At 37.7% G+C, this 26,738-nt stretch overlaps 1 protein-coding gene across 4 annotated transcripts in view; it reads left to right on the forward strand.

The window, feature by feature from the left end:
- CDK8 (cyclin dependent kinase 8) overlaps nucleotides 1–26,738 on the forward strand; it is a 74,200-nt gene that overhangs the window by 40,671 nt on the left and 6,791 nt on the right. For 2 of the 4 annotated variants that reach the window (XM_040055855.1, XM_040055856.2), the window contains exons 5-10: nucleotides 13,113–13,170; nucleotides 15,930–16,061; nucleotides 17,928–18,071; nucleotides 20,046–20,115; nucleotides 21,127–21,199; nucleotides 25,919–26,016. In XM_040055855.1, the coding sequence (XP_039911789.1) occupies nucleotides 13,113–13,170; nucleotides 15,930–16,061; nucleotides 17,928–18,071; nucleotides 20,046–20,115; nucleotides 21,127–21,199; nucleotides 25,919–26,016 (575 nt within the window). The remainder of the gene's footprint in view (nucleotides 1–13,112; nucleotides 13,171–15,929; nucleotides 16,062–17,927; nucleotides 18,072–20,045; nucleotides 20,116–21,126; nucleotides 21,200–25,918; nucleotides 26,017–26,738) is intronic. The other 2 variants (XM_040055857.2, XM_040055858.2) reach the window with 2 other exon arrangements.

Genomic DNA, 26,738 nt, shown 5'->3' on the forward strand with positions numbered 1-26,738 from the left:
AATTCCTAAATCTTCAGACTATAGTTCCTGGCCGATTTCTTTGTGCATGGTGTGAGTGGGTGTTGGACAGATGAATTGCCACTTGGCAAGTGAGGTATGGAAGTGGGGAACAGAGTGCTGGGCTTCTGCTTCCCATTCTTCTCCTATGTCTTGCCAAAGGGATTAACAGTCTCCTAGCCTTTATCAATAACACCTGTGTTCTGCTTAGCCTGGGATTGTGTCGCTGTGTCTGTGAACATTTGCAGACTGGCACTGGTGCAGTCTGGGGAAGGTGTTCCTACTGTGCAGCTCAGCTCCAGGGCTGCTGTGGGGCGTGAGCACTGGCTTTTAATAAGCTTGGAGGCAGTCAGGCTTTATATGTGATTGGTGCGTAGCTTTCTGAGATCTGCACTCTTCCCAAGGATACCTGCTACCAGGTTTGGGATTACTGAGATCATTCGAGATGTTCTTTTTAACAATGAATGAGGAAAAGCCACAGCCAGAGTCTTTTTTTGTAGACAGGATCTTAGTCACTTTTCAGGCTCCGTAAAGTGAATCACTTAAATGTGTGCTTTAGGCAAAGTTAAATATATGGAACTTCTACTTTGGTCATTTACCGTTTTCCTCATTAGAACTCTAGAATCCAAGGATATCTCCCTGTCATTATTTAAGGATTACTTCAGAAATACAGGAATGCCCTTCCGTCTTCCTGTAAATCTTGCAAAGCTGTGGTCATTTGAAAGAGTGAACCTAAGTCCTTGAAAATAAGAAAATGATAATAGTGCACATTACTAGAAATAAGTTAGTAGCTTTAAAAAGTAGGGTGATTTTTCTTCTCTAAGTAGATCAACAAGTAATAGGAGTTGTTTCCCAAAAGGTGTTACATTGACTTGCTGATGATTTGCTTTCCGAGGAGAAAAAAAACCCCAGCAATCCAAACCCAATCACTTTTCTGGTTGTCACCTGTTGTATTTCCCAAGATTTTTGTTTCCAAGGTGTTTCTCATTAGGTGCGTGCTTTCATGAGATCACAGAACAGTGTGTCTGGCAGAACTTAATTTTCTTGCATGTGCTTCTAATCACATGCTTTCCTGTGAGTTGTACTTTACTATAGTTCTAAATATTCCATAGTTAAAATATTATCTAGTGTTTCTTAATTTTTCTATTTACAAGGAGCATGGCTACTCCCTTGCCTGCCTTTCTGAGCACTTTCTTAATGTATTAGATTACACTTTCAAACCAGTAAGTGATGAAAATGTAGAAGTGATCAAAAGAAACAGCAAAATTATAGTATTTGGTGCTCATGACAATGATTTAAAAAAAAAAAAACAAACCAGAAGCAACACAAAAAACCCTGAAAAAACAGCCTGTTAGGTCAAACTTTTGACTGAGTAATGTCTGTTAATTTTGTACAAATGCAGATTTAAAGGTAGAAATAGAGCATATTGTTGCAGTGCTACCAGTGTTGCAGTTCCACCTCTAGTGGAAAAGTCGTGGGAGATCCTTGAGTTCACCCTAGTTGGAACTAGAGTTCACATAGTTGGAGAAGCCTATAGAGATATATCAAATCATGTGCTTCATATTCATATATGCAAATAATTGTGAGACCACTCTCTTTGAAAGGTCATAGCCATCAGGGGAAGTTCCTAGGGGGAAGAAAGCAAATGTCACTCCATTCTTCAAGGAGGGTCTGGGAAATTAACATTCCCAGTCACTTTTGCCTTGATCACCGGAAAGGTCATGGATCACATCCTCCAGGAGGCCATTTTCAAACATTTGGAAGATATCAAGGCGATTGAGAGTAGTCAGCATGGATTTTTATGCAGGGGAGATTGTGCTTGGCCAAGCTGAGAGCCTTCAGTGAGTAGCTCAGTGGATGGGCTAACAGCAGTGGATGTTGCTTACTCTGTAAGGCTTTCAGCTCTGCTGCCATCCATCCTTGAAACAGGTTAATGAAGTACACACCTGGAAGTGCACAGTCAAGGGCACTGAAAACTTGATGTGTTGAAGGGCTCAAAGGATTGTGACTGCTGCAACAAAGTTAAGCTGGGCTGCAGTCACTGGTGGAGCGTCCCAAGGGCTGATTCTGAGTTCAGTGCCATTTAGCATCGTCATTAGTAACCTGAACAGTGAGATGGAGCACACCCTCAGCAAGCTGGCAGATGATTTCCAGCAGTGACTTCCAGCCTCAGCCATTCTGTGAATGTATCTTCACCATTTGATTTGTCTTGAAAAATTCAATTACTGCTCTTTCAAAACCTAAAATCCATGACAAATCAAGAGAAGATATGCCTGGTGCAAGGGGTGGGCTATGTGGGAACAGGAGTAAGATGAATATAAAAGATCAAATAGCTCCCAAGGAATAAGGAACAGTGTGAAGAAAGCAGTGAAATATTTGAAATGCAGCAGGATATTTTTGCAGTGTATCTTGACTGCAGTATGATAAGAGGTATAGTGTGATGCCATTTTCTTTTTCCAAGGAAAAAGGTGTTGTATTCCCTAAAGCCTTTTTGGAAGCTGTGTGGTCAAAAAATGCAAGATATACTTCTACTGGATCATCAGTTGTTGCAGACTTTGGTTTGAAAGATTTGTGGAACGGCAGTATCTCTAGAAAGACATACCCAAGCTTTAAGCTATTAGGCCTACATTTTTCATTCTTTGCTGAAGGTGGTAAGTGAAATCAAATGGAAAATATAAATGGAAATAAAATATTCAGTTTGTTCTTCCGGTTGTGTTTGGGTCTTCACTGCAGGACTTCCTGGTGATTTTGTAAATCAATCTTTAAATACAGTGAAAATATTTTATTTTGTTTTAATTCACAGGCTGTGTCCTTTCTAGCAATTTTTGAATCTGAATGTAATCTTTCATAGCTTTTTACAGGTTGATCATCTTTAACCTTAGGACTTACAAGAAAATGCAAGGCCATTTAATAAGTTCTAAGTAAGGATTGTGAAAGAATAGTAGAGACTTTGTAAAGTGTGAGATCAACAGATAACACTTGAAAATTTTTTTCCAAGCAACCGGTGTTTAGCAAAAATGCTAAATCAGTCCTAACAGTTATTTGATAATCTTCTATCACACAATGCTGTTAGATTCCAATTTATAAAAAGATGGAGCACTGAATAGGGGAACATTTGATGGATATTTTTCTGATTGCAAGTGAAAAGCTCATTTATTTGCTTGATTTAAGTGAAAGTAGGGGTGCAAGGAAAGGTCAGAAATCTCTATTCCAGGTAGAGGTTTTTCAAATCTACCTCTCTTAGAATACTGCTTTTATTCAAAGCCCCATTTGCTTGACTGTCAAGTCCAGCCCTATCTGCAATCTTTCACCTTTCATTATCTTCAGCAGGTGTTTCCAAAAGGTCTGACTATATCAGTGTGTCTGGAGTACTGACTTACGTTTTGTCTTGTGGAACCTAAATTGTTTTTCTTCTTTTTAGCTCAGTATTTCTTTTCCATAAATAATTCTCAAAATAAATAAACCTGTGTGGTGATAAAACCCAAGTCTCACAACCTTCATGTGTAAAACTGGCAGTAATACTGACAACAGGTTTTTTCTCTGTTGATGGATATATCTTGTTCTGAAACTAGAGTAAATTTAATCTTTGTCCAAAGTTTAAAGGGAAGGTCAAGGTGGAACAATATATTCATTTTACGAGGGGCTTTGCTAATTTACCAAGCCAATAATATTACCAAACTTATACACAAGTGCTTGGTGCTATTATTGCCTAGACGAAGTACAGGTAAAGTTTCTGAATCTGGCATTTTGAAATCATTGTAGACTTCTCCATGAAAGAAGTAAAAGGTGCAGAAAATAAATGGAAGAAGTAAGACTGCTTATTGAACTGCCACCAGATATATTAGGGACAGACAAGCACAACACAGATGGGGATTTGTAGGCCTGAAATTGCATGACATGATTATTGATGTTTTAGTGAGATAGTTTTGCCTTATCTGCTGCAGAACCGTCAGACACAAGAAGCAGTGGAAGCAGACTATTTTTTCCTGACATTTCTACATCATTGTACATAGAATGATTTTAACTAGCAATCTTGGACCAGTTAACAGGCAGGGAAAACTGTTGCAAAAGGGATATTCTAAATTTGAATATTTTTCCCCATTCCTCTGGAGCCCTTCAGGACTAAATAGAATGTTTCAGAACTGATCTCTATAACCATTTGCATCTTTACCTTACAGAGTATGAAATGAGTTCAGGCTTTTTCTGTGCCTTTGGGAAGTTTGTCCCCGTCTGATGGAATATACAGCACCAGAAATACGTGTGTCTTCATGTTACATATTGACTTCTAAGCTGGAAACAAAGTAGTGCTTTAGACTGGTAGATATGCAGAATGATAGCTTGGCTTATACAGTCTCTAGGAAAAAATAGTTTAGAAAATGGAAGTTGTGTTGCATGTTTCACCATAGAAAGAAAATTTTATTGGTCTGTTGCTACTGTATGGTTGCTTAAGGAGACAAAGTTTACCTGGACATGTGGTTCTTAGTTTCCTCAAGTGACCTTTGTGTCTGTTACCAAATTTCAGGTACATTTGGTAAAAAGATACGATATCAAAATAGACTATTTCTTTCAAATGTCAGGAAAAGCAAATGTCGTATAGAGGAGGGCACGTGTTCTGGGAGAAATTTATTGGTAGTTGAACCAGGGACAAATGCTGAAATACTTCTTTTGCTTTTTTCAAGCTCAGAAATATTTTGACTTTTTAAAATTCAGGTCATTTAAGTAAATTGATAACTGGAGTAGAATGGTGTAATTTAAGTAATATATTGAGGAATGTAATTTATAGATGATTATATATGACACATATGGGAGATGAAAATACATCAGCTGCTGGGCAGACTATATTAGAATTCTTTCTTTTCTGTAGCTGTAAATTTGTTCTTTTGTTACTAGCTTGTTTTCTCATGTGCTGGCTTTCCAAGATGGGCAGACACCTGATTCTGGTGCTAGAAAGAATAACATAAGTAATCCTTCACTGTTTGAGTGCAAACTCAGTCATCTCAGCAGTTACACTAAACTGGCTGCAGGAACTCTCATATCTATACATGTAAATACAAATAGAGGTAAGAGTTCTGCAGAGGAAAGGTGTGTTAGAAACTTGAGATCTAATTCCTGCCATAAAAGTGATGAGCTGTGCTAGGCAGATGGAAAAAATACCAGCATCACTTGCTGTTCTGACCTAAGAGAAGTATGAAGGTCCAGAAGCTCTTTGATCACAAATACCTTTGAAGTAATTTTAGTCAATAAAAAACCTTCAGTAGGATTTAGTAAAAATCCTAGGATATGATTTTGGAAACACCTAAATGCAGTTTAAATTTTTTTTACTGCTACGAACCTTGTTAAGGTTGTGGAAGAGTTATCACTATGAAATGCTGTGACAGGTACGAATAGGGATTCAAAATATAGAAAATAGCTGTAATAAGTTTTTCCACTGCAGTGTGCTGTATAGAGAAAATGCTGTGTTCTGTATGAAATTATCTGTATTCATGATATAGAGGTAAAGATGATAAGAAAACAGTCCTTTGAGTTACTCTGATCTGAGGAGTTTTAAAGTAACATTATGAATAAGACACACTTATCCCACTTACACACTTAGGTAAAAGCTTGTTCTTCTTGAACTCCCAACTTTGTCTTACTGTGAATGTGAGTGACACAAAAGGAGATACTTGGGATGTAGTTTGAAAACCTGTATTTGTTCGGTGCATGAAAGTGCTCCAACAGGTAAATAACGATGCAGCCACTGGAGAGTGCACAGTAATAAACTACATAGGCTTTTTGCCTTTGGTATTTTTTCTTTATCCAGAGTAGGGAGGAGTTTTTTATAGTCCATACAATTAGAGTGGTGTGGAAGTAATGACAGTATTATTTAATTAAAAAACAACAACAAAATAGGGCTTTCAAAGGAAATGTCAGGGGTTAATACAGCTGCATATAAACCAAAGAGTAAATAAGGCAATTTCCTGCCTGTGTGAAATTTCTGGGATGTGTCATTCAGTACTACTGAATGCCTGTCACCCTGTGGAAACTGCTCCAATGAAGTTACTGAGCGAAAATGGTACTCAGGATTTTTATTACACATTTAAATTCCTTACTTGTGAGGCAAACTTTGAATTTAAAAGGGAGATGGAATTATATCTAGAGTAGCGTAGTACCTCAAAACCAATTTCAGAGCATGCTCACCTATTGCATTTAATCCTGCTCTGATGTGTCCACAGCATTCAGAGTCATTCTAACCTATGGACAGGGTAATCGCTGCTGTAGCAAAACCCACAGGAAATATATTTCTTCAAGACTGTTCATTTTAATGTATTAAGTTTGTTATTACACTTTTGAATGATGTGTTAATGATATTTGACATGGTGGATTTTCCTGATACAATAACACTTTTGCCTGTGATATCCACCTTTCTTTGCTTTTAGGCTTAGTGCAGAAAGTCACGCCATGCTGCTTGTGCTGACATTTCTAGAGAGTGAAAGAGTTGGCCTGAAAAGAGTAATTAATTTTTTTTATTCAGCTTGAACTCAGTTCCAGTGAAAGTGAGAAGTCTGTCTATTAGGCAGTTTACAAGCTTTTATAAGTTACATTGCCTCAAGTTGGCAGTAAATGAGTGACAGCAGTGAAAGAAAACTTTTGGAGTGTGTTCAGAGCCTAAAAACGTAGTAGTGAGACTAACAGCTTTCATCAGGCTGAAACAGAGATAAAATATGGTTGATGATAACTAGCAGAAGGCACCCTTGGCATAGATACAGCATCCCTCTATTTTCTATCCTGTCCAAATACTTCCTGTACTTTTAAAATTTTTGGACATGTGTGCATTGATAATTTAGGGGTTTGTTTTTGTTTGGCTATTACTGTTAATTTTAATGGCTCCTAGTTTTAAAGAGAATTTTGTTCAGATGCTCAGTTTATTTATTTTAAAGAGCTATGGGATGTTTTCAATAAGAAGATAACGAACAGGAAGTGTTACATTAAAATAAGCTTTCTTAATTCTCCAGTGCTTTTTACAATTCATGTGTTTTGTAATCAGAAAGAATATTTTAATATTTAGATTTAATACGTGTTGTGGAGCCATTGTTTTCACCAGTGTTTGTGGTGGTCTTTTGTTTATCATATATTTTAAAGCCCCAATCAGTTGCAGAAGAAAATGCACATCTTTGAATTCAAGAAAAGCAATTAACTTCAGAAAAGTGCTGATACTATCATTTGAATAAGGTTATATTGTCACTGCTATTGTGCTAGAGTACTCTTTAGTATTGAAGTAGTCAGGTTTGTTCAAAGTGGAAAGAAAGTAGAATTATTTTGGAATGAAAATGAAATTCTTTTCTCTAACTGTGAATTGATCCAAAAAGACAGTTGCATGCAGTAAGAATGCAGTAAGGGAGCATACCAACTTCATAATAAGGAAATATTTTGATGTAGGTTATGTCTGCTTGAAGATCAACGAGGTTGTTAGAGATGTGCTGGAAGAAGCATAAACATTGAATCTTTTGAGTCATAGACCTTGAGATGGGGTGAGAATTTTGCAAGCCAAGCTGAAGGCTAGTAGGTTTTGCTTCACAGCTTTTCTTGTCAGAGGACCTAGCTGGGAAGTGATAAACCACATCAGTGTATTACAATTTCTCCGTCTGTGCCACAAAAGTGCCCTTCTGAGCAGGGTGCAACTTGCTAAGCCCTTGCAGTTGTCTTTCAAAACCTTTTTGATTTTTTGTTTTCTGCTCAGCAAGACATTTTTAACTTGTTGCTCATGCTTCACAGGCACTTGGTCGCATACAGCTGAAGAAGTTCAGTTATGGTTTTGTATGATTACGGGGTTGTGGTTTTAGCTCTATATTGTTTAATATAGATTATAATTCCTATATTGTTTAGTATGATACTTTGAAGTCTGAAATATAAAGAAGTCATTCACTATAAATCATAATAGAATCATTGTTGAGGTCCTAGTTGCTGAAGCAAAAAAATTTACGGATAAAAGCCTTTTGCTTAGTATTGTTCTTTTAAAGTTAAACTGCTCCTTTTTTTTTTTTTTTTTAATCGAAAAACAGTATTTTGTTCTTATAAATTGTCATGGCTCATCACAGGTGGAAATGGATGGCAGTTCTGGAAGCTGGTGGCGCAGCCAGTAATATTGTGCAAATACCAGCGGTTAACAAATATCACTGGTGTGACTCACCCCATCATTGTGAATCCTCTACCGAGTAATGTTGTAGGAGCCAAACTCTCAAGGATAGGATTATCCAAATCAGAATTGGTTAGAATGATACTAAAACCTTATTAAAAGGTGCATTAAAAGGGGTGTGTAAAGAGTATAAGTCTGTTCATTAGTATGCATAGAAATGTTGCAAAAAGTTAAATAATATGGATGGGGAGGAGGTAGCACCCACATTATACCATAATAGGTAATTCAAAGGAGTTTAGATTACTCACTGATATCCATGTTTAAAATCAGTCTTTGAAAACTGGTGATTTCAGAAACAGACTAGTAGCGAAACATGTAGAATAATAATTTCTGCAGACCTGGTTTGATGCTAAAAGTACTAAGTATAAAAAATTGCATTGGCTGTGCTAAAAATGCCCAGTTCTTTCCTCTCTGCTTTGGAGTAAAGCTCAGTGAAAAGAGGGCCTAATACCAAAATACTTTTCCAGGAGCATGAGACAATGTCATAGGACTTCTAGACATCTAGTATATAAACATGGAACAAATAATCATCTCCTGCTCCTATCAATAACTTCCTCTGAGCAGCAGGAATGATGTTTTTTTCTTTTTTGTCACATCTCATCACGGCACTGACTGGTTTAATTTTTATTTTGTTTACATTTTTGCCTTCAAAACAGCAATTCAGATAAGTTCTGAAGTCGAGTTTCCTGTCTGTGAAAGAGCACAAACATTTTCAGTGTTTAAGAAGCAATTCCCGACTGTAGGGTTTGTTCAAAGTAGTAGTCCTGCCAAAAAGATGTGAAGAAAACGCATGGCTGCTAACCTTAACGTGAATCAATAGCCACACCCAGTGAGGCAGGATACCATACTGGGATCATACAGAGTGGAAGATGCTGTGCAAGGCATGTAAAACAATCCCTCCACTGCATTTAGCATTAGAAAATCCCCAGCAGGAGCAGTGTGTAATTTGGAACACTTGAGTTCAAAGAGATGGGTGACCCAAGGCAGGACAGCTAGAGGAAATGAGCAAGAATGGTCATAGATCCAGGAATAAAACAGCCCACTAGGAAACACAGAGCAGGAGAGAGTTTTGGGGTTTTTTAAATCTAGGTGATAGGACTGAAGAGAAATGTGTGTCCTAGGAAGTATAAGAAGTTCTTGCAGCAAAGAAGTGGTTGCCTGTGCCTTCTGCTGATGAAGAAGGGAGAAGGGGACTAACCATGTCTGTTGTGTTAGAAGGAAAGGAAAAACACTACAGCGGAGAAGAGTCAAAGAGAGAAGATTGCATGAGAATTGTGCAGCCTTCATCACTACAGACTTCAGGATCAGAGTGAGCACGAGCAATACTGGGTGAGATCAGGCAGATTGGTGAAGGTGACTGTCTCAAGTTCTTCACAGATCTGTGAAGCTCTTTGGTTTTTACCTCCCTTGGTTGAAATTAGCCTGCTTTTTAGGATCTCTTTTTGCACTTTGCAAATAATGGTTAAATTAGAAGTACCTAAAAATATATCCTTACTCTCTTTTCAGCAGTAATAGTGATTAAATGCACAAGATTAGGATTTGTCCAGGAATCATAAGAAGGAGCCCTACAAAGCCAGATAAAGGACGAGATAAGCTTTAGTGCTATGCAATGGTCACAAGGTCATTTTTTTCATGAGAACGAATTCTCCCCCAGCTGCTGAGGTGGTCTGGGGAGGAGAAGGGTGATTTTTCCTGAATTTATTTCTATGGGATTGCCAGACACTTTTGTTGATCTGTGAAATACTCAGCTGTTTATCACTGCATATCTCTTCACATTTGGTTTAGGATCATGACAGGTTTCTCATTTGCATTCGTCTGGCATGTGCAAATTATTTTACTGAATGGCAAAAGTAATCATCCCTTTATTAGTACAGAAAATAGGGACTTTAAGTTGATAGTTTGTAGCTATAGAAAAAATTGAGCTGCCTTAAAGTAGAGTGTTTTCAGAACACAGTGCAGGAATTGCTGAAAGATTTTGCTTCATTTGCTCAGCCCAAGTGATTGGAATAAGCAGTTTCAACTTCAATTTTCTCTGGATAATTAGAATTAAACTGAAAGTTAACAAATTTAACTAATGCTTATCCAAATTTCTCCCTTCTGTTTCTAATGACTGCTTATTTTTCTTTGCAAATAAATTTCTAATGTGTAATGAGTTGCCCTAAGAGACAAATCTGGGGAGTTGTTCAGTTGTGGGTGGGGTTTTTTTTGTTTTGTCGGGTTGTTTGTTTGGTTTTGTTTTGTTTTTTGTTTCTTGGTTTTTGTTTTTTTTTTTCTCCAGACAGTGGACTTGATTAAAAGATACCTAACAATAATTCCTGACACATGTATTCACTTTTGTTAGTGAACTTTAGTACTTCAGTGTTTTTCAGGGATTCTTCAAAATACATATTATTTAGGTATGTCAGTACTATCCCTATACTGATTTCTGGTAGCTATCCCCCTATTGTATTTAAGTTGAACGGGCTTGTTTGGAAAATTCTTTGAACTAAAAATGTTGTTCGAGCATACAATGATTTTAGAAATGGAAGCCTCCAGAATAAGACATCTAATTTAATTTTTTTTTTAACTGTGATGTATTTTTACAGTGATGTGACTACATAAATATTTTTGTCTGTAGGAAAAATCTTCTGTTCCAAACAGCTGTTTCAGTGAAGGACCTATGACTTTAGGAAAAGGTGAACTGAATTACTCTAGACCAACTGAGGGTTCTTTTTTATTCTGCAGCTTTAGAATACTCCTACACAGATTTCTAAATTGTCTCTATTGTTACATGTGTTCTGTAACTTCTGAAATCTGAGTGTGAATCAAGCTGTTGATCTTATTTTGCTAACTAATACTGTCTTACTGTGCTTTCTCATCTCTCTCTACCTGCCTTGACCTTAGGGTAGAAGATCTTTGGTGCAGGAGTTGTTACCCAGTGCTGTGCTGATTAGTCACCTGATACAATGCAGTCTTTGTGTGAACAAGGCTTCTTGTCCTTACCAAAATCCAAACAGTAAAATATTTGAAGGTGAAAATATCATGAGGATGTTAAAAGCATTTTTGTAGAATATTATCAACCTGTGAACTTGCAGGGGGAAGAACGGTACTTCATGTATTATGTCCATACATTATATATCTGAAGAGTTTTAGTGCCTGCGTAATGTATTGTTGACTCTAATGGAAACATAATAATTAGACATGTAGCTTAACACCCCATATATACTGAAGCAGGTTTTGTAAAAGGTGTGGGTTTGTTCTTTGAGTCACAGTGTAGCAATAGGAAGATTTCTTTGGTGAAATGTGTTTTCATACCCAGCAGATTAAATTGCCATAAAGTTCAGCACTAACTATGAATTTAAAGATGTATGCTGCTTGTTTATTTCTAGGACCTTTGTAGAAGCTATCTAAATGGAATGCTTTGAGAACTCGCTGTGTGCCCACATTCTGCATTTTTTAATGTTGAAGCAGTTCTTAACTGGAGTGTATGCCTTTATTTTTTTTTAAAAAAAAAAAGGGTGGTCGTGTGGGAGACAATTTCTTCTGGAAATCACAGAGCTAATACAGCACAAGCTGGATCTGTTGTTATTGCTGTTAGAAAGATAATGGAATATATCTCACCTTTTTTGATCACATTTTTGATAACATCTTCCATCTTTAACCTGTTCTCAGAAATGCAACACCTCAGGTTCTTTTTACATGTTTTGTCCAAGGGTTGTAGAGTTTCAGAAATTCATTTTGCAGCCTTTCATAAACAACAATAATTTAATTTCTCAAGGAAATTTTTTGCTGGAGTACTAATTTTTTGCACCTTGTTTTTACACAATAGTAATTACTTCTAGATTGACATTGTATTGTGGTCTTCTGCCTTTTTGCACATGTTTACATTAGAGCCTGATAGAGTCAGGAAGGCTTGAGAATATCCTAGAATGTGTTTAGGAAATCCCACAAAGTTACTAGGATTTACTACGTTAACTTTTGGGTAGTCTCAACTGTTTTGCTTGGGTACTCTTCTCTTCAGATCAATTTAAACTGGAAAAGCAGAGCAAGAGCTGTAAGTCAGCCTTATAATCTTACAGGTCACAACTGAATAGGAATCCCTATTTTTTCCAGGATTTACAGAATGAATGGGTATCTAAATCACTCCATTTGAGAACAAGTCTGGCATACATTATCAGTGTTAGTTGTTTCCTTAAAATTTTTCCCTCCAAGTAAGCACTGCAGTTTTCAGTATATAAACTGTGTTAGGAATTGAGGAATCCTCTTACTACAGATGCTGAGGATGGATTATGAGAAACAGGACAGCAGAAAACAGAGGATTATGAAATGAGTTGTCATGTTTCTAACCAGCCAAACTCTAGCTCTGGCCTTTAACTTGCCTCAGTAGTAAAACAAAGGAAAGAGAGAAAAATAGTATCAAGGCAGTGCTTTCCGGTTCTGCAGCTGTGTGAATTTGGTAAGCACTTGTAAATAGGAAGAATTTAGATGAGTGTTCTCTCCAATATCAAGTGATACGGTAATGTTTCATCTGTATCTCACTTGTGTATTTTTTTTTAATGTACAATGTGTCTGCAAATGTGCCTGATAACCCTGGGCAAAACTTGCTGTAGAGCTGCCTTCCCGTCCCTGTGGCCGGGGCGGCGGGCAGCAGTGGGACAGCCTCCCACTGCAAGGATCTAGGGCAAATTGGGTAGAAATCCCAGCGGCTCGGTGGCTGCCGGCTCGAGTAGGGAACGTGGTGCTGGAGCCCAGCAAGGCCGAGAAGAGCCGTGAGGAGCGTGCGGTCAGGGAGAGCCCGCGTCTGGGTCCTCACGCGGCGCGTGACTGTGACGGAGAAACGTGTCGTTTTTGTCAAAACAAAGTTGGTTTAAAACTGGCAAAACAAAGCTTAATTAACTTTTCAGAGACTAATGTTTAGGTTTATCGTGGTATATGTATTGTATATTTATTTTTTTTTCCACAGAAACCTGCTAATATTTTAGTTATGGGTGAAGGTCCTGAGCGAGGAAGAGTAAAAATTGGTATGTTTATATCTTTGATAAGTCCCAGTGTAGCATTTAAGTTAGAATGTTCTGAAGGTGCAGCCGTACCACCTAAAGTAGTCACTGTAATACCGGTGTGTGCCTGGGCACATCGCCTAAATGCTGTTTTCTGAGTGACTGGCTTCATCATATTAGCCCCATGTACCGGTTCTGACAATGAAATGCTGTAGCCTCATCAATAAAAAGTAGAAAATGTCATTATATTTTGCTTAAGTGGGTGTTTTTGTGGGGTGGGGGATTTTGATGTGGGATTAAAGATGACAGCTAGCTAGGAGGAAAGGAGGAGAAAGAATGGAATTTTAAAATTTCCTCCATTTACCTCTAATGCCATGACATCTTGCTGTTGCTTATAAAGATCTAAATAGGGAACAACTCATTGCTACAACCTTAAATGTTATAATGGAATCAAAGATGGCATTCAGCCTGTAAAATATTCTTGAAAGAGTAGGCAGGTCCCTTGGAGATGAACATGAGGGATCTTAAAAGTGCAGAAAACACAGAAATCTCTCCAAAATGTTTAGTGAGAGCTAATAGCTAATGCTAAATGCTTAGCCTGGGGTGTACCAGGTTAGAAAGGACCCAACGCTTCCACGCTGTTGTAACATTTTCTGGTGGGAGTTACTATTTGCAGTGAGAGGATGATTTGAAGAAGTTCAGTTGTTTTAAACTAAATACATAAATAAAAATTAATAGTAGTCTAACAATAATAAATTGTACCAGGCTGTTCATTATCCTGGCAGTGCTGTAATAGCAGGTTACTATTGCACAGCCTGCTTACATTTGTTATGGCAATGCAGCCCCATTTGGAAGTTTTTTTTTAAAGCTAGTTCATCTTTCTCACTTCCCTCCGGTTTTCTTTTATGAGATTACTCTTCTGCATTGTTGCTCTGTTCTCTTACTGTTTTGTTTATCTGAACTCTACTGTTAATCAGTAGTGTAATGATTCAGGGTAGGATTTTCTGGGAGCGTTCAGTGCTGCTCTAGGCCTTCCCTTGGCCTTTGGAATCCAGGGAGCGATGGGCCAGGGTTGAATGCTTCTGCAGATCCTACTCTGAAAGTTTTTAATGCCTTTCTGAGCTTTCAGGTTGACAGTAAGGATTGAGGTCTGCATAGAAAACAGGTACAGCATGGACAAGAGAAGGGAAAAATTTCTTCATATTACCTTACTCTTCATGGAGGGTTTCTTCCAAAACAGAGAATGTAGGTCATCCTCTGGACTCACTTTCGACAGTGGTGGTGATATTTGCTGTCCGCAACTACTTGCTAGTAATTGCACATAGACCACCCATTTATTTCTTAATTTATGATTTTGAATTAATTTAAAAATATCTTAGTAAACAACTAAATTAAGTCAGACTCTGTTAGTGGACAGGTGAAAGATTCTGTATTGGGCCACCAGTCCTCTGAGCCATCCATTCCCAGCAGGGAAAGAGGGAGGGAGGGGAGCCTTGGATTTCTAAGTGTGTTATCAAAATGTAGATTTTTTTTTTCTTATTTTCTTAAGATTGCCACAGCAGTAAAAGAATGCAGAAGCTATACGCATACCAAGGGCTTCCACTTTTCCAGTGTAACTAATTTTTCTAAAAAATACATAACTGGTATTTAACTTAAAATAATTTTTATAGGCTTTTTGTGTTGTTTTGGGTCATAAATTCACTTTCTGTCAGCAATTTTACTTATTATTCGTAGTTATTAGTGACTTGATCAATTTTGAGTAATTGATATTTTAATGTAGAAAACTGTAAAATGTTTCACTTTTTAAATGCAATCATAAATAGGAATGCATATGAAAAAATTATTAAGGATTGTGTAGTCAACTTAGAGACCCATATTTACACTGCAGTATTCCCTCAGTGAGCTATAGCACGTAGGTCCTTTTCCCCCTCAGGGTGGCTGCTCATCTCATTTCATTCAAGTCTTTCTCAGCATGTGAATATCCCTACATGTTAGGGTCACTGTCTTGGGATTCGGGCGTTGGTGGGTCAGGAAAACAATTTTGTGGGAAAAGCTGCATATTTTAGTCTCTGCCCATTTTTTTCCTGTATGACTTACATTTAGTAGTTCAGACAACTTTCTAGGCAGTTGTATACTAAAGTTCTAAAAAGCAGTTTTTAATGATACAATGCCCACAACCAAAATTTTAAAATCATAGCCTGAATGGTATTCAGTAGTGGTATATTGATATTGGAAATGCATCTTGATAGAAAATGGGCAGGGAGGCAGATGCTGTAGGCTTAGTTGCTGGTTTTGTGTGAAGGAAGTCTTGCTACAGCTAACTTCTTGAGGAGGGAGCTTTTGTCATGTGCACGTATGTATTATAAATCATTCTAACCTTTGCAGAATCTGCATTTTGTTCGCTTTAAAAATTGCTGCTTTGTGAAAAAAACATCCTGTAATAATGGGAGTATTTTACCGGAGAACATCAGGTGGAATGAGTCAGGATTTACCAGTGTCCTGAGGAGTTGATGCACTTCTTCAGAACAATGGTTAATTCTTTGTTGTAAACGACTCATGTTAGTAATGATTTATAATGATATACTTCATAGGTGATAACCATGCAGTAACTTCTACAGAAAGAAAATCTGCTCAGAGAGTTCATATCTGCTACAGTCCACCTTTGCATTTTATTTAGGAGTGATGATAGTGCTAACAAATAAACTCGATCGGTTTGTTCAAAAAAAAAAAAGAGATCTTTAGTTTCCCTCAAGTTTTAAAGCATGTCTCTTTGAATTTTGCAGCTGACATGGGCTTTGCCCGATTATTTAATTCACCTCTGAAGCCTTTAGCAGACTTGGATCCAGTAGTTGTAACCTTCTGGTATCGAGCTCCAGAGTTGCTTCTTGGAGCAAGGCATTATACCAAAGCTATTGGTAAGTAAATTGGACAAAAATGTACAGTTTTGTTCTTTATGTAAACTGTGCCCAAATACTAAAGCTTTGATAAATTCTTCCAAGACAGTAGCCGACTTAAAGGTACGTGACTTGTTTCTTGAAGAAACATTAATCTTTGACAAATTGTTTTGTTTGCTGGGGTCTCAGGCTGTGTGTAGAAATGAAATATATTGCTGGATTTTGGCTCCAAATGCCCTGCAATGCCATCTAAGTTTGTGGCTTTCACACAGGACTTTCATAAGTGCTGTTAGAGGCTATAAAAAATATGGAAGCATCTTTGAACTGCTAGTAGAATTCATGTTAGCATGACTGTGAGGCACAGTGCATTAATTTTATTGCAGAGGTTATTGCCTAGTGTAATAAATATATGAAATAAAGAATATACAGAATGGAGAATATAGTGGCTGCACTGCAGCTAAACTGTAAAATTGAGCTGCATTTTAGTCTTTCTGTGTCTTTTTCAAAGGCAGGTGACAGATGGCCAGAGCTTTTGTGGGCTGTAGAACAGGGGGAACAAGCCAGCAGCAAACTGGAGGGAGATTCACTTTGACTGGATTGATTAGCTTTTCCATGGAAAGGAGAGAGACTGTAGGGAAAAGCACTGGGAAGTTTTTCTCTTGCTGCCTGGTTTAAAAGATGTGTTAAAGGCTGGCAACCAGTTCTGGGGGGAAATAACTTCCCTAGCAGCTACTCCACTTTGCACAGACATGGAGGTTGTATGTCAGCGTACTGTGGTATTGTTTCTGTAACCTGAAAGTCTTCCTCAGAACTCAGTCTTTTTTTTTCTTGTTTTGTTTTGTTTTTTAAAAGATCATATCCATGTTTCTGTCAGCAATTCAAATGTTTATGCCTTAAATGTGTTCTTGTTTACTTTTCTGTTAATGCTGTGTTTCTTTTATAGATCAGATACATTTTTTTAAATGTTCCTTTAAACTGCTTAATTTGTTGTATTTGCATGTTCCCTCACTTTACTGCCATTTCTTCAGATTGCAGCGTGTGAAACTGCATGGGCAGTCATAACCTTTAGTACAGAGTTTTTTCAGTGTAGATAAGAAATGACTGTGTAAAAACACTGAGTAATGGGGTTATGCTGTCTGCATTATCTGCTTTTGTCCTTGTTTATGACCTTGCTCGTTCAAGGCTCAGTGTAACACCACTTTGAGTTAAAAATTGTGTTTGTGTATACTAGAAAGTTTTGAGAAAACAGCTGGGAAAATTCAGATCTGATTATTAGATAGGAAAGCAACAGTGAAAAGAGAAAGGTTGTGTTTTTTGCGTTTGGTTTGTTTTTTTTTTTAATGAAAAAGTTATGAGGTGTGTGGGCTTGTAGCAATTTGCTTGTTACTCTCTTTCAAGGTGTTAGAGATAGCTTTTGGTTTATACCAATACTGCTACCTTTCAGCTTGTATTTTTGGGTTATTTACTGCTTAAACTCGGCTGATCCACGATTGCACATTTCTTGGTCAGGACAGTGTGGCACTGAAAGGGCAAGATGGTGGTTGGTTTTCTTTGTGTTTTGTGTTGACAGTTACCCCAATAGTTTCCTTCATTTTTATTCTTAACCAAATTAATTTTTTACAATGTTAAGTGGTAACTACACTTCAAAAACCCCACAAACACTTCTGTAATATTCTCTCAGCTCCTGTGTAGTTACTGAACTGAGTACCTCCATTCAAAGCTAAAAGAAAAAGTTGAGGAAGTATTGCGCTTCTACAATAGAAACTAGAAATTTTCAATACAGGAACCTTATCTCTAAGCTGAACACTAACCTTCTACCTCATCCAGATGCTTTTGGAAAGATTCATTTGTTGTTTTTTTTTTTATTTCTGTTCTCCTTTTCTAAAGATATTTGGGCCATAGGGTGTATATTTGCAGAGCTGCTAACATCAGAGCCAATATTCCATTGTCGACAAGAAGATATCAAAACTAGTAATCCTTATCACCATGACCAGCTGGACAGAATATTCAATGTAATGGGATTTCCTGCAGGTACATACTGTATTTTTTATCACCCTGTTCAAGCAAAGATATCCATATTGCTTTCTTTGCATATGAAGGTGGCAGCTGATCAAAGGAACAGAGCTGTTCAAACACAATCATTATTTCATGAGTTATAAATCTAGAATCCAATGGTCAAATTAGATATTTTCCCTTTTATTAATGATAGGGTTATCTTTGTGCATACACGTACCAATGCTTTATTACTTTAAAAGATTGTATTTAATGGTGGATGATGAAAAATGAGAAGGAATATTTCTGCATTTCTTTGGTAATGATTATTGATCTGGAATGCAACTAATGACTTATGAAACCAGGAAAAAATATATATATTTAGTGAATATTATGCATTTGTTTAACTCATGCCAAATTAAACATAGCATTTGGAAGTAATGGAGGGTATTGATTTTTTTTTTTTCCCCTGGTGGAAAGCTGGTGGTATAGAAAAGACTTCTTTATTTTAAACTGGCAGAAAGAACTGGTTGTATGAACCAAAACAAATTACAATGAGGATATCACTTGTTGCATTTTTCCCCTCAGTGTTGATCATATCTTGTTTTTATGCAGGCTGCCTTGCTTCAGTTAATATTTTGTCTTCTAGTGTTCATATGATCACGGGAGTCAGAGTAACAGGGCCTTTATTTTTACTTTTTGTTTATCTTTCTCCTCACTGCTTGCGTTCCCTGCTCCAATATTAATTATGTGGGGTTTTTTTTTTCTGGACTTGCCTCTTCTTTTCACATGACTTGTGGTCTATATGTGTGGTTCTAGAATTTTGTTCTTAAACATGCTCTTATTTTGCTTTTGACTTTTCTTTGTGTGTATGTGCTTCATTGCTTTTGTACTGCTGTATGAGACTCACAGAAATGTTGCCTTTGCATATTGTCTCCTTAGTTCTGCTTCTTCAAGCAATTCTGTCCCCTTCTGCCTTTGAACTAGAATTTTAGCCTTTTATACTGTTCTTAGTTCATTTGGGTTTTACATTGGTTCTGTATAGATGACATAAGTAGATCATACTCTCATTTTGGTTTTCTGATTGGTTTAATCAATCCTTTCTAATGGTCTGTGTTTGACTTTTGGAGTCCTTTGGTTCTTATCAAGAAATGCTTTGCATTCAATTGCAGCTATTTTTTTTGCATTTTAATTAACACTTGCCATATCTGAAACCGTTCCTCATGGGAACTGTCTATGGGATAGGAAAGAGGAGAATATTTTGTTTAACTAAGTAATAAATAAGTATCTCTGATTAATTAATTAATTAAATGCTTTTAAACTCAGTGTTCTGCAATAGTGAGCAGGCATAGTAAAGATTTGAAATGAACCAAATCAGTTGCCCACAGAGCCTTTTCAAAAGTTAGAGCTTAAGACATTTGAAGCTACGTGTTGATAGTGAGTTTTTTTGTTTATTTTAAAATCCATTTCAGCCTTAGTCTACATTGAGATGAACTATTCTTTCATTTGAGTGAGCAAACTTTACTTTTTCTTAACTTTTTGTTTGTTAACAGTATTTCTTACTTTGCAGAAGCACCTCTGGGCATTTTCCTGTAACTAAAAGTGCTGTCAGAACAGAGAATCCCTTAGGAGGAGACAGGGTTTGCTGGAGTCCTGTGTATTCCTGTCCTGAGATCACAGCTGTGTCTAAATAAATTAAATAACAGTCCTGAAGGGTTCAAACACAAGGCCTGATGTGTTTTTCTTCTCCATTTTTGTGGAAGCTGTAGCTGGCATCCTTTTTTCACGTTCTTGAGTTAATCAGCACACAGCTGGAACCTGTTGGTGTTGGTGTGATTTATTGTGAAGAGGTGATGAAGGAGTAGGAGCTAGGGAGTACAAAGACATAAGTAACTGCAAGGTTAGAGAAGCAGAATTTTAAAAAAGTAAAAATCAAGGCTGTGGAGATACTTGGAAATGCTTTTTTTTTTACTCGAAGAGAAAGGGAAAAAAATAATTAATACTGCTTTGCAGATAAAGATTGGGAAGACATAAAAAAGATGCCAGAACATTCAACCTTAATGAAAGATTTCCGGAGAAACACGTAAGTCTGAGTTGAGCTTTCTTAATAAAGCGTGTTTGATATCTCTTTCCTACACTAATTTTTTGCAGTTCGAGGTGTTTTCTATGTAGATGCCAAACAAGGACTATGAAGTTGGCATGACTTAGATTGTGAAAAATGAAAAATAAAGTTGTTTCACGTGGTGAGGTGGTGTGGTTCAGAAGAGTAGCCAGAGAGGCTGTAAAGGTTAAGGTGGCAGGTGTGAAACAGGTGATGCCAGTAAGACTCCATGCAGCTCTGAAGTTTGCAAAGCAGAGTGTGTCAAAGCACAGCTGTTCTCAAACCTGTGGTACTGGCAGTGATTTTCTGTAATAGCTGCTTAAAAGGGGTCTGGTAACCTTTTTCCATTTCCAGCAAACAGTGGGTATAATTGTCAGGTTTGGTGTCTAGGGTAGCTTACAATGCCTAAAAAAGAAACTGCCCTTCAGCTTTACTGTCACATTGCCACCGGCTACTACCTGCACTTAAAATGCCTGATTTCCATGCTGAGGCATTTGGGGCTGTACAGTTACATACGTTTCTTGTATCTGCCATGCTGTTGCAACCATTTAGAAACCTTCTTTTTTGAGCTTCTCTTCAAAAAAAAGTAAATACATGAATGTTCTTGTAGCAACCTGTAGGTTGCAGGAGCGCATTCAGAGGAGCTCAGTATTTTTCTCTTGTCTTCACTGTCATGAGAAATAGTGAGAATCTAACAGTATAGTAGTGCAATTGCTACCAGGCAGTTTAAATCCAGTTGATGGTTTGCTGACTGCATGTGGGTTAAAAGTGTGCTTTTTGTGTGGGTGTGATATGCTTTTATAAGGATGTGAGGGAAACATGCCTTTCTGCAGTTCTGATTTTTAGGCAATCTCTGTTGATAGTTGTGGTTTTTCCCTGCCTATAGGATTTGCAGGGAGACTGTTCTTATTAATATGTTTTGTGGCTACCAAGAATCCTTTGCAGTATCAGTGATTTGCATATTAGAAATATCACTTCTGTTTCCTTTTCTAGGTATACCAACTGCAGCCTTATCAAATATATGGAAAAACATAAAGTTAAACCAGATAGTAAGGCGTTCCACTTGGTAAGTTCCTGCATACATAAAAAAATCAAATCCCTCATACATGTTACAGTTTGAACTAAGAGCTGAGCTGGTGTCAAGTCCACTGTAACTAACTTCATAAATAAAGTTAGGAATAACTGATACTCTGCAGTCTGAAAATTGCAAAATCACTTTATCTCCTCACATTTGATAGAATGATTCTGTGTGTCATTCACTGGATTAGGTTCAGTATCAAGTAATTTTAAAGTTTTTGTTCTTTAAGTGGTGTTTAGCCTGTAGTTATATTTGCAGTGTTGCTGCAATCCTTAGCCATTTTGCTGCTTTGCATACTTTCAATAGCTTATTAGTACTTCTAAAAAATTCCTATATGCTTGGGGTTTTTTTTGTATATTCATTTTTAAACTTTTAAAGAGACCTTAGAGCAGACTTTTAATATGTAGAGGGAGCACATGTAGAAACTTTTTGCAAGGGCAGTGATAGGACAAGAGGTAATGGATTTAAGCTGAAAGAGGCTGGAGCTGGATTGTATATTAGGAAGAAGTTCTTGATTGTGAGGGTAGTGAGGCACTTGGGACAGTTTGCACAGAAAAGTTCTGGATGCCCCATCCCTGGACGTGTTTTAAGACCAGGTTGGATGTGACTTGGACCAACCTGGAAGATGCCCCTGCCCATTGTAGGGGGATTGGGACACAATAAATGGTTATTAAGGTACTTTCCAGCCCAGACCATGCTATGATATGATACAAGTTTGCATCATACAGACTTAAAAAGAAAATTTTCTTAGGACTTGGACATGTCATTTGGAAAATTTTAGTATTCACTAATCTTTTGTAGCTTTCTTATGAATACTTCATGGAACCCTTACAACAATTATTTGCTCTCTAGAACGTATAAACGTTCTTTATGAAGACTCCAGTTAAAAGTATGCACTTGCTCAGCCCTGGAAGTGCTTGTGTTGTGTTGTTTCAGAAATTACTGACCTTTTTATCTGTGTTTTAAAGAACATTCAAGTTGCTGCAAGAAACTGTATACATGCATTTAGATATGGAGAAGAAGGAATTCAGGGTATCTAGTTCCCTCTCTGGGTGGATATCCTCCTTATCTTGATGTTTCCTACTCAGATTAAATGCTTTCAGGCTCAAATGATAAAGTAAATAGATTATTTGACAGGTGGATGGGACTGAGGGAGGAAAAGGAGAAGATTTTTCATCTTGGAGGTGAGAAGAATAAATTGGAGAAAAGAGAAGATGGTGGAGGGGCCTAGGTGTCTTTTGCTCAAGTCATTGGCAGCTGTACCTTCCTGGATAATCAGACACGTGTATTTTTTAAGCAACTGTCTTTTTTTCTGTTCAGTACTCTTCCCTCTGTATAAATTCTGGAATTTATCCTTCAGTCAGACCAGATCTGATGCAATATTCTTCTTGTGGAATAGTGCTTGAGCAGGTTTGAATGGGAGTTTCCAAGCAGATCAGTCTAAAATAGAGCATATATTTAAGGTTCAGATTAAACCCAGCAGTACAACCAGCTGAATCAGGTAATGATTGCAGTTGTACTGCTATGCATCATTTACTGTGAAGTGTCTCTGCTCTCAGAGATTAAAAGCTGGTGAAATAATAGAGATGTTTACATAAGCAGGGTAACCAGTCCTTTCCAAGGAAGGTCCGTAGCAAGATTTTTTTCTCTGAATGAATTAACTTCTTACAAGCTATGAATGCTCTGTCCAAACCAATCTGAATTTTCTCATGTGTTCTGTTTTGCAAGATTAGAAATTGTTTTCAGTGAAGCAACAAAACTACGCGCAAAATAGTAATCCGAAAATAGTTTAAAACACTTACTGCAGCGTTTTCTCTTCGCCGTGCTGTAGCACAAGGGGATTGTAACTATGTGAACATGTTCAGCATGTTTGTACCAAAAAGCAGTGGTTCTGTTAACGTGCAGAGTCAGGGAGTGGTGTCCTTTACCAGACCACTCCTCTATCCTTATCCTATCTGTTAGTGCTGAACAACAGGATCATAAGAGAGTTGGAACTTGGACCCCAGACTGAACACATTCCTCAAGCGGTACCTCACCCACCTTCACTCAGCGCAGCTGGTAGCAAGAGAGGGAGCTTTGTGCCATTTGGATGCCATCAGTCGGCTAAAAAGTCAGGAAGCTAAAAAGCAGTCAGGGCTTTAGCAGTGTGGATGTAGCTGTGTTCTTTTGTACCCCCCATGCCGCTGGATGTTAGAGAAGTACTGGGAAGTTCATCAGCTGTAATGGAACTTTCTCAGTTTTCTGCTAACTGCTGTCTGTCAGAACAGTTCACTGGATCCCATTTTAAAAAAACCTGAGCATTCCAAAATACCATCTTAAAGTACTGGTCAGGACCTGCCAAAATTTGAGCAGGTCTTGGGTTTCCACTCTTGTTTGAGGCTAAGCTCAACTGCTGATGAATGCCTCGGGCCTCTCCAGCAAAGTCTGAACAAGTTCAGTGAATTTCTTGGTACCTGTTCTTCCAGAGGTGTTCCAAGATCTTACTCTTTCACAGCTATTAAGATGCAAGTATCTTTTCCTGTTACTCTCTGCATCCTAACAGATTAAAAAGATGTTTATAATCTACCGTTTTAAAATATGTAAATCCAGAGATTGTTGTCAGTGCCAAAACCAAAAATTTTGATTTCCCAACTTGAATGGACCAGATTTTTTCTCCTCTTTACAGACATTCATATACATGGTCCCCTTTCACAGGCAGAACTTACGTGTTAATTTAAGAAGACTTTGGCTCCTGCCTGCTTTTGCAGCTTACTGTTTTTCCACTTCCACATTCTTGATTTTTTTCCTACTTACTTATGCCCTAGGGGATGGTAATCAGCTCCTGTTTCTGGTTAATTTAGTGATTCTTGATCTTCCACGTGGTTACTTTGGTCCATATGAACTATAGTGATTGTCCCATTCATTGATGATGTATGAAGTTTGCTGCATTTTTGTTGTGTCGCTTAGCCTGCTTTACATCAAGCAGTTTTTAAAATAGAAAATATTTGTAATAGTACGTGGAAGGTTCACTTCTGTGTGGCATCTGCAGAAGGGGGCAGAACCAAAGTTTTGATCCCCCGGATGGATAATGGTTGTACAATCATTTTGATTTCTTTCTGTATGGCCGATCATGACCAAGACTTGTCAGCATGTGATGGACAGCTCTAGAATCCAATCATCAGAAATTATGCCAGAATTTTGCAGTTCTCTTTATTTGTGTTTTTCAGTGTGTTGGAAGTTTTTTGTCATGTTTTGCCTTTTCTTTTTCTGGCTCTTGGCAATGCATTTTGAGAGAATAAGAATTGGCTTGTTCAACATGCTATTCTATAAAAACTTCATGTAGACTCACAGAGCTGAAACAACTTACTGTGAGTTCTTGTGGATGATGTGGAAAACAAAACTGAGTTGATAGTGGTAATTCATAGTTACCACGTTCTTAACCATGCTGTCAAAACTGAAGTCTGAGGATGGAAATGTACTTTTTTAACCTCAGCTTTTGAAGTGTGGTGATTTGCATTGAGGTTACGAATTCTCACTTAATAGCTAGTGAAAGGAGATGACACTGGATCTTTTTAAGAAGATGAATGTATGAATCCTATAAAAAGTATGAATCGAAAATGTAAATTAATATTATTTACATGTGTATTTTCGTGTTAGATCCCCAATTTTTAAAAAACCCACTGCAGGTTAAAAGTGAAGCATTTGTTTTTAAGACCATTGTCTTTGACAATCTGTCATGGTGTAGTTTTGCCTCGGACACTGTGATGTATTGGTGAAACATGAAAACTCACTGTTTTTCTGTGTGGTATCTTAAGGTTATCTCATGTTGCTTGTCCAGCACGGCTGTATTCCACACAGCTCCTTGGGTGGATGGAGAGAAGTATATGCGTGTACACCAGACTTTTTGGATAAGAAACATGTAGTTCAAGAATGCATCACTGCAACTCAGCACTAGAGCTAAATAAAATAGTTACGACCTGGTGTTCGCAGTTCACAAGGTCTCACTTGGGGTGCTGTGTCCATAAAGGTAATCAGAGGTCTGGAGCACCTCTTCTCTGAAGACAGGCTGAGAGAGCAGGGCTTGTTCAGCCTGGAGAAGAGAAGGCTCCCAGGAGACCTTATAGCACCTTTCAGTACTTGGAAGGGGGTCTCCAATAAAGCTGGAGAGGAACATTTTTTTGCTGGAACAAGAGATAATGGCTTTATTATGAAAGAAGGTAGATTTAGATTGGATATTAGGAAGACATTCTTTATTCAGAGCAGTGAGGCACTGGAACGAGTTGCACAAAGTTCTGGTTTGCCCCATCATTGAAAGTGATCAAGGTTGGGTTAGACAGGGCTCTGAGCAACCTGGTCTAGTTAAAGGTGCCCCTGCCCATGGCAGGGGGCTGGACTAACTGGCCTCAAAAGGGCCCTTCCAACCCAAATTATTTTGTGGTTAAAGTTGCTAGTACATTGTGGAAACTTTTTGAATGGTTCTGATAGAGTACTTGTGTGTGGAACTGAGTGTCCTGGGCTTTGCAAGTGAAAATAGGTGTCTTTTGCTAGGAAATGAAGTTGCTATTTTAACAGGAGAGAAGAATGTGGTTATGCCATTTATGGTTAGGCTTTTGAGTTCAGATACATTTGTATCATCTTATCTTTCAGGAATACAGGAAATTTCTATAAATGGTTTTGGTAATGTAAAGGTGGGGTTTTTTCTTTTTTTTTTTTTTCCCTTTTTTTCAGCTTCAGAAATTGCTCACTATGGATCCAATAAAGAGAATTACCTCAGAACAGGCTATGCAGGATCCTTACTTCTTGGAAGATCCTCTTCCCACGTCTGAGTAAGTGGTCAGTTTATTAACCTATCAGTACATTCAGAGATGCTTTAGAACTGTGCTTTCTCTCTACCCTGAATATGTTCATGAATACTGAGCTAAATACTGTCTAACTACAGAAGAAAGCTATAACCACTAAAATGCCATTCGTGGTTTTTAAAATTAAGTAGCAGTTTTATTAATCTCCTGCTTTATGGAACTTTGATCCTATTAGTTGCGGCGCTAATCTTGTTACTCACTGACAGGTTGATTATGCATGCTACTGATCTTGGTAGACAACTGCTAAGTGCCCACAGGTCCACTTCTCTGCCTCAGAATGCCAGATGACAGTCTCTAATTAGTTTACATTTTTGTCTTAGCCTTTGTTGTAAATTCACTGGGTGGGGAAAGTCAACTCTGTGTCTCTGTGCTGCCATCCTTAACGACTTAAATCCATTTGCTGTAGACACTCCTCTTTTTTGTTTGTACAGGCAGATTTACAAAAGGGAGAAAATTTATGGACAATGAATGATTTCATTAAAAATTAAGCCCCTCTTCCAGAAGACTAGCCGGAGAGCATGACTGTACACCCTTTTAGGAAATCTATTAGTACATCCTGTCTGATTCTCTACCCTTATATAGAGAAGAATTTATAAAATATGTATACTTATAAGGAATTAATTAAAAATGAAATTATTTCACTGAAGCCTACTGGATTATTTATAGCGTCTCCCTGCCTGTCTCTGCGA

Source organism: Hirundo rustica, chromosome 2 (genome assembly GCF_015227805.2).
Source record: "Hirundo rustica isolate bHirRus1 chromosome 2, bHirRus1.pri.v3, whole genome shotgun sequence".
NCBI classification, from domain to species: Eukaryota; Metazoa; Chordata; class Aves; order Passeriformes; family Hirundinidae; genus Hirundo; species Hirundo rustica.